Here is a 12,825-nt window from a genome sequence, read left to right as displayed (position 1 = left end):
TCGTTCACTCTGAACATCACCGATGCTCACATTCATATTCACCCCTCGTATCATATAACAAATCCTTCCACCATGAAACCACCGTCGTGTCGGACGATCGATCATGCATCCTGACCCACCCCAACGCCACAGCGACTCGGCTCATCACGATCCGTCTCCAAGTTCAGCGTCAATTTATTTATAAGCACCCATAACCCGATCCCAGCCGTGCCATCCGATAAACAAACATCCCTTTCCTCCTACCAGAACTTTCGCCGGGGAGAGGAAGCGGCTGATAAACAGGCTGTTTCGCCCCATTAATCCCGTGACCGACAGAAATCATCCGTCCCGTTTCGTTCGTTCGATCGATCGATCGCTCCACTTCGAGCATCGAACGGCACGCGCGTGTCTCGGCCACGTTGTCGTCGACGAGCATCGACGATAGATACGGAGAGAGGGAAGTCGATCGTAACGAGGAAGGAAGGTCAGAGCTCGAGTCACCGAGTTCCCCAACGCGTTTATATAGAGGAGAGGACCTCGTTTATACATCACCTACTAATGCGTGATATATCGTATTTGCCTGACACCACAACGGCATCGTCTTTGCTCGTCGAATCGTACGACCGGCGGTCGATCCTTCAGTCGAGTCAATGATGGAATCACGGCTAAACGGTGAGTGAGTTATCCGTTCCGTTTCCGATCACCGGGGGTCGAGTACATGGGGTCGTGGTGATGACGAAGGGCGAATCACGATTCGTGGAACGTGTCCGGATGCTGGGAACGTTTTCGTCTAGTTTGGGCAACTTGTAGATTTGCGAGATTTTCATAACTTGGAATTTTACTCGTGGCTTTGAAGTGAGAGGGAAAGAATGGAATACGAAATTTTGCAATTTCAACGGTGAATCTTCGATGAGCGAATATTTACAGTGATATCGATGAATGTTAATCACGAACGAAACGAATCGTTCGAATAATTAGTCGAAGTAATTAATTCGATCGAATAATTAGTATCTATTTTAGCAATAATACCATTTATTGATATATCTGGACAGTAACTTCTTAAATATTTATAATTTACAAAATTGATACACCTAATAGCGTCTCTATCGTCGCATTTATCATCGTATTAAGTTAAATTCATGGAAATTTATTTTCTCTTACTTCGGATCCTAATATTGTATTTTCGATTTCAAAGTATATTTTTCTGAATATTTTATTTTAAAGCGAATATTTTTTTTTTGTAACATATATTCATCGAATTCTTTCTATTTGCTCTTATCCTTTATCCGCTGTTGCATATAGTTTGAATATTTTTATTGCCGTATCTCATTCGAATTTATAGAATTGCCTATTTCTTTCTTACTTTTTATCTTTGTTATCTAATAATCGGTCATGACATTTTCACGACAAGAAAAGCTTTACCAGTCTTGAAATTCACAGTGTCATCTCCACATCTAAGCCACATACAGAGAGTTATACACGTTCAAAAACTGGTTCCTAATCACATCACTAGCAATAACCATGATTTTAATCAAGAAAACAGAAAGGGGAAAGAAAGAGACACGTTTCAATTTTCCACAAGCGAACACCATTTCGAAACGTTTTATCTAATCGTAGAGTTGCCGTAATCGGACTGGCTGCATTTTAGCGCCAAAGCGTCAAACGACGATAATAAACCGACCCGCGAAAAATTCAAAACTATATACCGAACACGACAGTTCGGCGCGAACAGTTTGTGAGAACAATCACAGTTCCGCGCTTCACCGAATGGAAAACGTGGCGCATATTAATTCAAAGTTCAAGAACCTTTCGATTTGGCGTGACAAACAGTCGCGACCAATTTGGAATTGCTACGACATTCGCGTTTAAGCGTCTGAAAAGTTTATAATTACCCGTTGGCGCGCGAATACTTGCATCGTTCGAATATTCGCAAGAAAAATATGATTTCAGAATCATCGATAAGGTGAAAAAAGCTAATCTACTGCGTGTAAAGTAGAAAAATTATATCGAAGGAGCGTGTATATGAAAATCACATGGGAAAAATATGATAAGTCTGTTTTTATCGTTCTTCTGGTTTTGGTCACGCGATACATGAAAGGGAATAGTATGCAGTCGCTCGCGTTTGTATTCGAAACGCCTTAAAATTGAACAGCTCTTTAAAAATTGGACTAAACGACTTGAAATTTTTTGAAAAGTTGAAAGGATTAATTTAATGGATGACGCGTAAAGAAGATTTCGGAAAAAGTTTCAATCGATCGGAATCGTGAGGAAAATAATAAAAAAGGCCGCGTTTTACAACCTTTGTAGCTGGGCCTGTAACGAAAATCGAAGCGATACGTTTTGTAGATTTATACCAGTTATATGCATGCTGAACGTTCTATCGAAATCTGCTGATGCAGAAATCCTCGCAAGAATCTTCAAATTTATTACGGTTATCCGAAAGTCGTAAATAACTGCGATTTTCATTATTTCTAACCGTTTATAGCTCATAAAAATGTTAATTAAGTTCAGATAAAAAGGTTGTAAAATGCGACATTTATTCTTTACAATTTTCTTCGCGATTCTTCCATTCCAATCAACTGCAATTTTTTCGACGTTTTCTTTACACGTCATAAATGATGCGCAAAATTCATCCTTCTAAATAGCTTCTCAAAAAATCATTCGGCTTAATTTTAAAAAAGTCACTCAGACTTAAAAGATGTTGAAATATTGATGCGACGCTGCCTGTATATCCTTTTTATACTATTAGATCCAAAGACGTATACCTTCTTTCATAAATATTACGACAACTACGGTAAATGAGATAAAACGTAATTATATCCATCAATTTTCATACGAAGGCAATTTTTCTGTCATATCGATCGTTACACGTGTGATTTACGTGGATTATTAAGATTTCCTTCGAATGTTAACGTCCTGTATTCGTTGATGATCCGTATCCCATAACGATAATCGAAGAAGCGTATATCACGTATGTAGCAAGGAGACGACATTACGTTCCAATTTGCTCGTCGATTTCCAGGTCGAATTCTTCCCATAGCGGAGTTCAATTTCCCTCCAGCCACCTGTCACACGGCTCTCTATTCACCGTGCGAATCTCTCGAAACAGCTCGACCAAGTATTTCCACTCGATCGGTTAATAAAATCCATTTCCCCTCCAACGAATCGATCAGCTTAATTCCAGACGGCGTGAAACGTAACCATTTTCCTCGCAGTACAGGTTTCAATGCCGCGTTTCCTATCTCGTTCTACTCGTTTCGTCAACAACGACGATCGAGTTGTGCCGGTACAAAAAGAAACGCGCTTCCGATCCGACCTACTCAACGAGGATCATCGATTCTATGAACGAATCGGTACGTCACCGTAGACGCTCGTGAAAAATCGTTTAATCTTACTTTTTCGACCCTGAAGGAGAAGCTGTTGAGCCTATAAGAAGGGGTCTCTGGGCCCGGTCCCACCGCATTTTCGTCCGTTTTGTCGATCGAACGCACGTCGCGGTTCTTCGGCGAACGTTCTCGCCTTCGTTCGCTCGACCGTTGCGCCCCCACCTCGAGGATATTCACTCGTTCCGTCGACAGAATTTTCCGTCCCGTCGATGTGTCTTGGTCGATACACCGGCTGATTCATTAGTATTTGCTTCAGTTCCGTGTTAGTTATTTTATCGAGTAGTCGATTTCCAAGGAATTTGTTCAAAGTATCGGCCAAACTCTCTAAAGTCTCGTTGACAAAGAAAACCGAAGAGGATACCGAGGATCCGAGTCAAGTAACACTTGTTATTATCGAACGTAAGTACTCTTTGGTTTCATGTAGAAGCGCTGTTGCTATTGTTTTTGTAGAATTATATGGAAGTTTGGTAGCTTTAAGGCGTGCGAACGTCTTTTTAATCGATCGTTTATGATCGCATCAGACGTTATAATATGTCATTACCGTGGATTTTCGTGCATTTGTGTGTAACATTTATCCGACATCGAAACATATATATATCGATATATGCATAAAGTTGCGCGCTCTTATTATTACCGATAATATATTAAAATTACAGGTTGAATTTTATAATTTTTACAAAAAATTGATACGTTGTAATTTCGTGTTTCGTTGGAAATTCTCTCGTTGGCTTTACGATGTGATCGAATTTATTTCGGGAACTGATCCGACAATGAAATATTGTTGCAAGGATTTCTAGCGAACGAATTAATTATATTTTTACTTTGTCCTTTTTGGTGTTGAGATTTTCAATAGTTTCTTCCGAGTGTCTTTGGAAAAGAAAGGAACGAATTTGTGTAAGCGTCAAGTCGACAATCCGATTACCAGAATACCAAATTTTTACGCTAACATTAACATTAACTTGACATTTGCGTCCCTCTTATCGTGACTCTCTCGGGTTTGTAATTTAAAAGTAAACATGACATTGATCAAGACAAGCCATTTAGCAAAAGGTTGCGTTATCGTGGGCCGCTCAAACACTTGTTTCCCTTGTTAAAATCGTTACTTTGTATTTATTCTTTGTAATTATTCCTGTAATATTTCGCAAGCCCGTAATTATTCGCACAACGATAAATTTTTATCGTCTTGTGTAAATATTAAATAAGTGGAAAACGAACAACGAAGAAAATCGGTTCTTTCAAATCTTCGACCGTCTCTTTCTTTCGCTGTTTCGATATTTATTTTTTCGTTAAAAAGAACAAGAATATAGTTGATCTCAGAAACGTAAATTGTATTAGCAAACGAGAAACTTGTTCTATTTGCTTCGATCTGCCTCTTGAGCAGCGAAGATTACACAGAATTAATATGACATTGTGAATTAATACGAATTAATGAATAAATGGAACATGATTTTTTCACATACCGATCGAAACGACGGTCGTAAAATCATGTTAAATCAACATGACGATCGTAACGTCACAAAAGATGATAAGATCGATGAATTGCGTTATCCCAAGATCGTAAAGTGCCAGAAACAGGGAAGCAAGTTAACCATAAAATAGTCAAATGGATTTCATAAGATTTTCTTTGAAGTGTTAATAGAAAATTAAAATGCATTCATTTGGAATTAAGATTGGTCATTATGACGTGTAACAAAATTGTTCTCGTCGCCGACCTTTATTCGCACTACGTCAATCGAAGATATAATAAAAAAAGGAAGGCGGACAAGAAAAATGATAATGTATTCGTGCCGATAGAAAACACGCAACAATTTACATACACACTAGCGACCATATTACTTGTGTCAGTGATGAAAGTATTGCACACGTTTCACAGCACTTAACCAGCATTCACTTTCCTACGTAGATGATAATCTTGCTGAGATTCTGTGATAAATTGTACAACAAAATTTAAAATACTTATCCCGCGCGAAAACTCCTTACAGCTGGATCTTTTTCGAAAAACTAAATGCTGACCAAGGTATTCCTCGATAGACCATCCCGATGCTAGACAATTCTCTTTGTGTTCATCGCACGTGTTCGGTTTACAAATGCGCCAGCGGTTTCTCTGCGACCATGGCACGTTCGTTACGCGCGCACAGTTACATCAGAATCATACAACATTTTCCTAGCCAGTTTCCCGTGATCGTACTATTACGTTGTTGTCGAGTTTCGAACCAAAGATCGACACTTGTTCCGTTGCTTTGCGAATAATAATTAGCCGAAAAATTGATTTTAATTTAAATGCGATGTAAAGTACGATACTTGTGAAATTTATTAAACGCGCTCTAACGCCTGAAGGTATGCGGAGATTTGTTTTTAACGGAATATAATTTAATCACGAAATTACGAAAAGAAAGGCTCTGTGCGATATTATCGTTTATCGTTATTATTACAGGTGAATTTCATAGTACATTATTACACGATCAAATTCAGTTTTAAATGTTAACATGCAATAAGAAGTTAGTATGCTATAGTGAAGATGCAAGCAAGATGTAAACATTGTGCAGCAATTTTGTGAAAAATGTCTTGCGATTTCTATGTACATTTTCGGTTTCGTTTGAAATCTTGTGAATGTGATTACGATAATCGTGTCTCGTTATGATGTTAGCGAGGACTCATAATATTTTGTACGATACATGTAATAAATTCATCAAAGATTTCTATGTGTAACTCATTATACTTATACGAATGGTAGTGTACGTATATCCGTCCTAACTTCATATACAGATAACGCTATTGTTCGATGACTCTTTAGACTGCTTTGTCATTAGAGAGTAACGTAGTTTTAATAGTTTGATAATGAAAGATTTTACTTATTTAAGTCTTGTCAGTTAAGATTTTAATGAGCAATTACGAAACTTTTTGAAGAGTGAGATAAATCAATAACAAAATGGTAAGAAAATATTCGAACGAGAATGAGAAAATTTCTTCAATAAAAATATTTTTAAGTATTTTAGATAAATCTAAGTGTATAGGATATTTTTAAAATTCAACAATTTATTTACTGCTTGTCTGCATTCTATATTCGTCCAAGTAACTTCGAATGGATTGTAAATAATACAATTCCCTCCCCGAAAGGAAAGTCAATTATGAATGACGTACGTATAAAATGGCAAAATTGTTTTCTGTGGAACATAAATATTACTCGTTCAAGGTGGCCTGATAATGACTCATTGAACAGTCATCGGTATATTTTTGTCGACATAATCACGAAGAATTTTAATTATAATCGATCGTAAAGCAGAATTTCTTAGATCAATTTTTAGTATCCTGTTATTTTTGTGTAATCTTACCTTACTGCGATCGAGCTTCCACCAATATTTTTCTCGCAAACCTATTTTATAACATCCGTTCTCTAATTATCTAAAAACCTCTTTCTTCGATGGCAACGAACCAGGTTCCCATCTCTTTTCACACTAATAAGACTCTGTAATTCCTCTGACATTTCAAGTTGCTTCCTTCTTCGTCGTCTTGAAAATCAGGTTCTTTTCTTATCCGAAGACCCAATCAAAGTTAACGTAACGAGCGTGTCTTCGCTCCATGCGTTAAAGCTTCCAGGAGAAAGCTTTTCTTCCTCTTCTTTTGTTCCTGTTTCTCCTCAAGTTTTCATCTTCATCTTTCCTCTGTTTTCGTTTCCTTAACGCCCATTGTAAGATCTGTCTTCATTTTCCTTCTATTTTCATCCTCCTGGCTTCTTTCTGAAATTAAGCTCACCTTTCTCGGTTATCATTCGTGCTGTAATCAACGTCTAGACAAAAGACAGGCCATCAAGAACTACTTTCTTGCCTTGTAGGAATAATAGAAACTACAGATTTTATTTACGGCGATAAACAAAATTATTGGCACAGAATAAGTTTCTTTGTATAACCTTGCACAAATTAACAACAAATACTTTACCGAATGATCTTCGATTCTTTACCGAATTTTCGAATAAAACGCAAGAGTTTAAGAGTTAAGAACAATTATGACATAAATTTCAGTTCTTGAAATAGTTACGATCCATTATTTCATTTCTACGTTAACACGAAGCTAAATGAAATAATATTCGAATATCCGAATCAACTAAATATTTGGAATTTTCCTGAAAGAGCAGGAGGAAAAATAACGTCGCAGGAGGTGATGGTCGTTGTCTGGTCGATTGCCAATTGTTTGCAGAAGCAAAGCGTAAGACTGACGATCGTTAGGCGTTCCGACGATCGTTAACGATCTCCTTCAAACGCCGAGAATGGTATTACGCATCCTCAACGATGGGAAAGTTTTCTCGGATTGCTCTAGGGTAACTATTACGAGAAAGAAGCAAAAGTTCTCTACTATGGAGAATCGTCTCTGGCTGATTGCATAACAGAGTTATCTCGCCAACCTCTAACTAGAGCTTCGAGTTGAATGAAAATTCAACGACTATCTCTAGATTTTTACTTCCACTATGAACGAAAAAAGTACGTGCGTTTACCCTTTTCTCGCGAAGAAAACAGTTTCGTAGAGACGTACAAACGGTACAGACGCTCATTGTCAGTGAGAAACGATTCATCGAAGACGCAGCCTGTTGCAACGTCGGTTTATGCAAAGTCGATCAACGATCGAACGTGCGTAAAGTGTGAAACCGAATGCTGGCATCGGTTCAGCTCCTATTTCGATGTTTAAATAGTACACGAATCTTTGTGTTGGTCGCGAAGATGGCTTACCTCGTTGCACTCTTGTGTTTCAGCAGTTCTTGGTCGACTGCCAATTGCGATGGCGGGTCGATGCGCCTAAGTGGAATTGCTCGATAAAATTTTACAACCCCGAATGCAAGTGCGCCAGTAACCCTTGCTTTCAGCTCTCTCATAAATCACGCTGATAAATATTGACAGAGGGTGGTTGGCAGGAGATGGGAACGTGCAATCGAACGTGCTAATTCGCAAACTTCTTTTAGAGAGAAATAAACGTTCCACGATTTGTAACTTCTCATCGTGACATATCGTCTGTATTAATTGTAAGTCAAGGTGAAATCTAGATACGTTTAATATTTCCAATTCCAGAAGCCACGAATTCGGAGTCCTCGGTTCCAAAATGACTGGTATTCCCGAGTCAATCACGGTCCCCAGCCAGATTGTGGGCGCCTTGTATCTTTTCCAAACGAACGAACAAAATATGACACCGATGACCCTGATCGTGAAACAGGTTCACCTCGAATAACAAGCGTCTCCTTTTTCGTGGCTGACTGTACCTCGAGGTCGGACACGGTGAAAGAAACGGACCTCCGTCAACCTTTGGTTTCATAATCCATTAACTCGTCCGAGTCGACTTTTGAAACTTAACAACGACAAGTATGACATTTCAGAATTTTAAACGTTTATTTTATCTCTTTTAAGAACTTGGCGATTTTTGAATTCATAATAGCTTCTTATTGCACAAGTTATTCCGACAGCTTAAAAAATAAGGAAAAAAGGTGTTCGCATGACGTGAATGTTCGATTCAATAGGAAAAATAGCTTTTTCTTAGGATTTCTTCGGAAAGCACGAGTAAGATAAATATTTAAATAGCAGATCTCTTTGAAGAAGAAATGTGTACGTTGACTAAGAGCACTTCGTACGCGACTAGTCGTCGTGCGTAGTATCAGAAATAGCCAGAAACTTTTGCACAGTATCGTAAGCAGAAAGTTTACGCAATCGGCGGAATTCGCGCGCCACTTTTCTTTCTTGTTTCTCTGCTCGCCTGCCAACCGCTAATTACCTCTGCGATCGCGTCCTTGATCCTTTTTCTCCGTACTTTCGTCATCGATCGCCCTTTCAGGCCGTCTCTGGGTGACACGAGAAATACCCGATCCAATTAATTTATATTTCATGGACTCGGTCGAATAATCAAACAAATTGGCCTTTACGAATCTCAAAGTCTAATGTTGGCCGCTTTATCGTTCCAAGACGTAGAATTGTAAATTTGATATATATTTAACGTAATCAAAATAGATCTCGAGCTCGTCGAAAATTGTTCCATTTCGCTAACGGAATAACGATTGATATATTTATGTACATAAATTCAAGCACTAGCTATTTCGATTCAATTGAACTGTTCGGTACGATGAAGGGTACCATGTTCACGGGTTGTTCCAGGGGAACAGGATCGATCTCTGTCTTCGTGTGCTACGAATTTCACCTCAAAACACCTCCGAATTTGGTACCTACGTCACACACTTGTGTAAAACCAGCTTTCCAGGTTTCCTTTTTATTTACAATTCATCTCCTCTTACAACCACTTACTATTTTATTATAATTCTCATCCGACATTGCTTGCCTCGATGCAGACAAAAACATCGAACAGCTGTCACGTTTTTCGTATTAATCTAACGTTGTGTATTCTTTCGTAACGTTACCGTTTCTTTTATTTTAAAGAATATAAGAAAGTAACGAATCAACAAAAATATATAATCCTTTAAATAATAATTGAATCGACGATAATAACAATATGCAGGTCTTTTATAGTCTAAGATTTCAAACGAGGTAACTGTATTAAGAATTTTGCTAACTCTCTGATGATTTAATTCGCGAATAATATTCAATATCCTTTATTTGTTCCAAAATGCCCATAAATACTTTATCTATGATTACCAAATTACTACTCGTTATTTTTATCGGTATTTCTTTTCCATTTCTCGTTACATGGTTCGTTTCATCGATGTCAAACGACTGATCGACCCAAAATACCTTTTTGATTACTTTATCTCGTTTTCTGTCTGCAATGGACACATACAGCAGCTATCTTCTCCGTTGCGTTACGTAAAATCCCTGGACGTTTTTTGCTCGTCCATTTTACGCGTTCGACGATGTACAAAAGACGCGAAACAAAGGAAATATTTGTCTGGTGTATTCGCAGTCGTTCGCAGGGTATGATGTTCTTTGCCCTCCGTTTCCCCTAAATGGAGAGACAAAGGAGAGTAACTGGCGTGAAGGGTGTGCGCAGCAAAGTGTTCGTTTTAGTCGAATTGGAAACATTCGTCGTTAATGTACTGCTCGTGGAAAAAGAAGAGGAGTTTGTCGTCGAGAAAAAGAGAGATAGGAGTTTCAAATTGTGACTTGTTTCTCGTGAATTCTCGTCTAATGATTAGCGGAGTTTCTTGGTGACGTTCCGGTCTTTTAAACAGAGTTCCATTCTAATTTTATTATTTCAGTGGAAGAACAAAGAGAATTTTTTATACACCTCTGGTAACGTAGGTTAATCGATCAATTAAAAAAATTAATGTTGAAAGGAAAAATTGGATGGAACTGGAGCAGCGAATTTTTAACTCCTGGTACGAAGAACGTATTCGATAGTTATCATCCATTTCCTTATCTACCATTTACGAGGAAAGCTCTGGTTAATTCCGGTTAATTCTGGTCAATCTACTAATTACGCGAACACCATTTGTATACGCTTTAAATAATTAAGTACTGAAGGAAAATTTATAACATATTCTTTATAACGTGAAACGTTACAACCGCGTTAATTATACAGATTACTTGAATATTCATGCGTTTACATTTTTTCCTACCAACTAAATTTATTATAATACTACTTACATATAATTATCATTATGCTAAACTACTATTACTGCTATATTATACAAAATACCGGTTACGCAAAGAAGTATATAACTATGATATATTATCGCTATACTAACTGTATGAAAAAAGCTTTCGATTCTTTAAATAGCAAAAGCTTTCGCATGGAAGTAATTACGCAGTGAATTTTATAACGCGTATCTAAAAATGGTTTTCCGGTGGAAATACGTAACTCTTGCCACTCTTGGTGAAAGTGTGCACACAATTCGTGACCTGATCTATGAACTACGCCACGAGCAATAGGAGAAGATTGCGTTGTGTTGCGTTACGTGTCGGCATAGCGCAATATTTATAAATTACCGCGTCGATGCACTTTTATTCGTTTCTTTGTTACAACAGTATCTATATAAATAATAAAGGAAAACATTTGTCCTTTCATTTGGCCTCGATCGATCTGCATAATTTCGATTTTCGTATACGATTTATGTTTATTTCAAGTTAAAGTTTGCAGGGAATGAATACGATAATGTGAATGTTCCTCTTTCGTCCGATGAATATAAAGAAGAAATCGAACGATGTTAAAATTTATGCGTGAATAAATGAGCCCTGAGGATTCTATTTTAAATCACTTGACAATAATAGTAATGGTAGTTAGCGGTAATAATAAAATCTTGCTTCTGCCTTCAAATTTCTTTTCTTCAAATTCTAATAAAAAGTATACTTTTTTCAAATATACCCGTCATCCTCTCGGAAGAACGATTACAAGACAATCTTTGTACTTTATAATTCTCCATAAAATTGTTGGAGAAACAAACAGAACCCAATATAACTATGTACATATCAACGTCGATGAAATTGTTAAATATTTATTTAAACGTCGAACCAGGATTGATTCGTAAGCAAAATGTTACAGTGTCTGGCTCGTTCCTCGAAAAAGAAAAAGGAGAATACACCTAACCCAGTAAATCTCCACTCGTATCATAGAATCATAAGAAAACACCTGCACGAAGGTACATGTACACCTTTATACGCAGAGATTTCCGCATCGTTGAGCGTACAACGCGATTCCACGCTCTAGCTGCGACCGGGAAGACGTAATTGTTCAAAATGGAAGGAAGAAAAAGAAGGAGAATATATAAGAAGAAGGATACATCCTTCGGCAATCGTTGCACGTGCCAGTACGAGGAATCTTGTCTGCTTCGAGAATATGAAACGCTTGGAAAAAAAATGTCGAATAATGTTTCCCAATGCAAATTCAGCGTTTGACGTGGTCTCGTTCTTACGCAACGACTATGTCAATTAAACGTTGATTACATTTTTTAGTTTTATTTCACCAAATGATTGGGAAACAATCAAACATTCTGCGATATTTCTCGGCCTAACGTGTTAATAATTTTACATATTTAACGTTCAGAATGATTAGATTATATCGTAACGCTTTGTTCCAACGTATCGTAAGCATTTCAGCTCACTTCTTCGCACCTGCCCTGATTGATAGCTACACATATCGAAAGTAATGTACTCGTTATATCGCTTGGAATAAATTTCCAATCGAATTTTATTAAAACGTTTAGTTCTATTCGTAAAACTATGAATTAACGCGAACTGTTTATCATGCTATTAAATTATTCTCTACAAAGTCAAATGTTTTTTTAAATGTATCTATCGATCTCTTTAATATTTGCTACAATCTGTTGCATCCGCTGTAAGCAAGTTTAACTTCCGTCTGCCGTACGTCCCCGTCATTACGATAATTACAATTCGTGAGAAAATCACGTTCGAGTTTTTGAAACGATTCCGCAAAGTCCAAAGTACGTTAAAAGACAAGAAAAGCGAACAGGTGGTTTAACAAGAATAATAGGAATGCTTAAAAACGATTGGAAATGAAATAATTTATGGCGAGTGAA

The 12,825-nt window shown here is 37.5% G+C and overlaps 1 protein-coding gene and 1 long non-coding RNA gene across 5 annotated transcripts in view; both read left to right on the top strand.

The window, feature by feature from the left end:
- Positions 1–12,825, top strand: part of LOC126917753 (alpha-tocopherol transfer protein-like) — a 34,616-nt gene that overhangs the window by 18,225 nt on the left and 3,566 nt on the right. The window contains exon 1 of one of the 4 annotated variants that reach the window (XM_050725007.1): positions 486–651. The exons of 1 other annotated variant lie outside the window; for it this stretch is intronic. In XM_050725007.1, coding sequence (XP_050580964.1) covers positions 630–651 — 22 coding nt within the window. In that variant the 5' untranslated portion in view covers positions 486–629. Of the gene's footprint in view, positions 1–485; positions 652–3,427; positions 3,765–8,444; positions 8,711–12,825 lie in introns of those variants that run through there. 2 more of the 4 variants (XM_050725008.1, XM_050725011.1) reach the window with 2 other exon arrangements.
- Positions 3,771–8,416, top strand: LOC126917769 (uncharacterized). The gene is made up of 3 exons (XR_007711056.1): positions 3,771–5,702; positions 5,800–7,680; positions 8,113–8,416. It is a non-coding gene; the product is annotated as an uncharacterized LOC126917769 (long non-coding RNA).

This window comes from Bombus affinis, chromosome 6 (assembly GCF_024516045.1).
Source record: "Bombus affinis isolate iyBomAffi1 chromosome 6, iyBomAffi1.2, whole genome shotgun sequence".
NCBI classification, from domain to species: Eukaryota; Metazoa; Arthropoda; class Insecta; order Hymenoptera; family Apidae; genus Bombus; species Bombus affinis.
The sequence above is the reverse complement of the archived record's forward strand: the minus strand, read 5'-3'. Positions and strand labels throughout refer to the sequence as shown.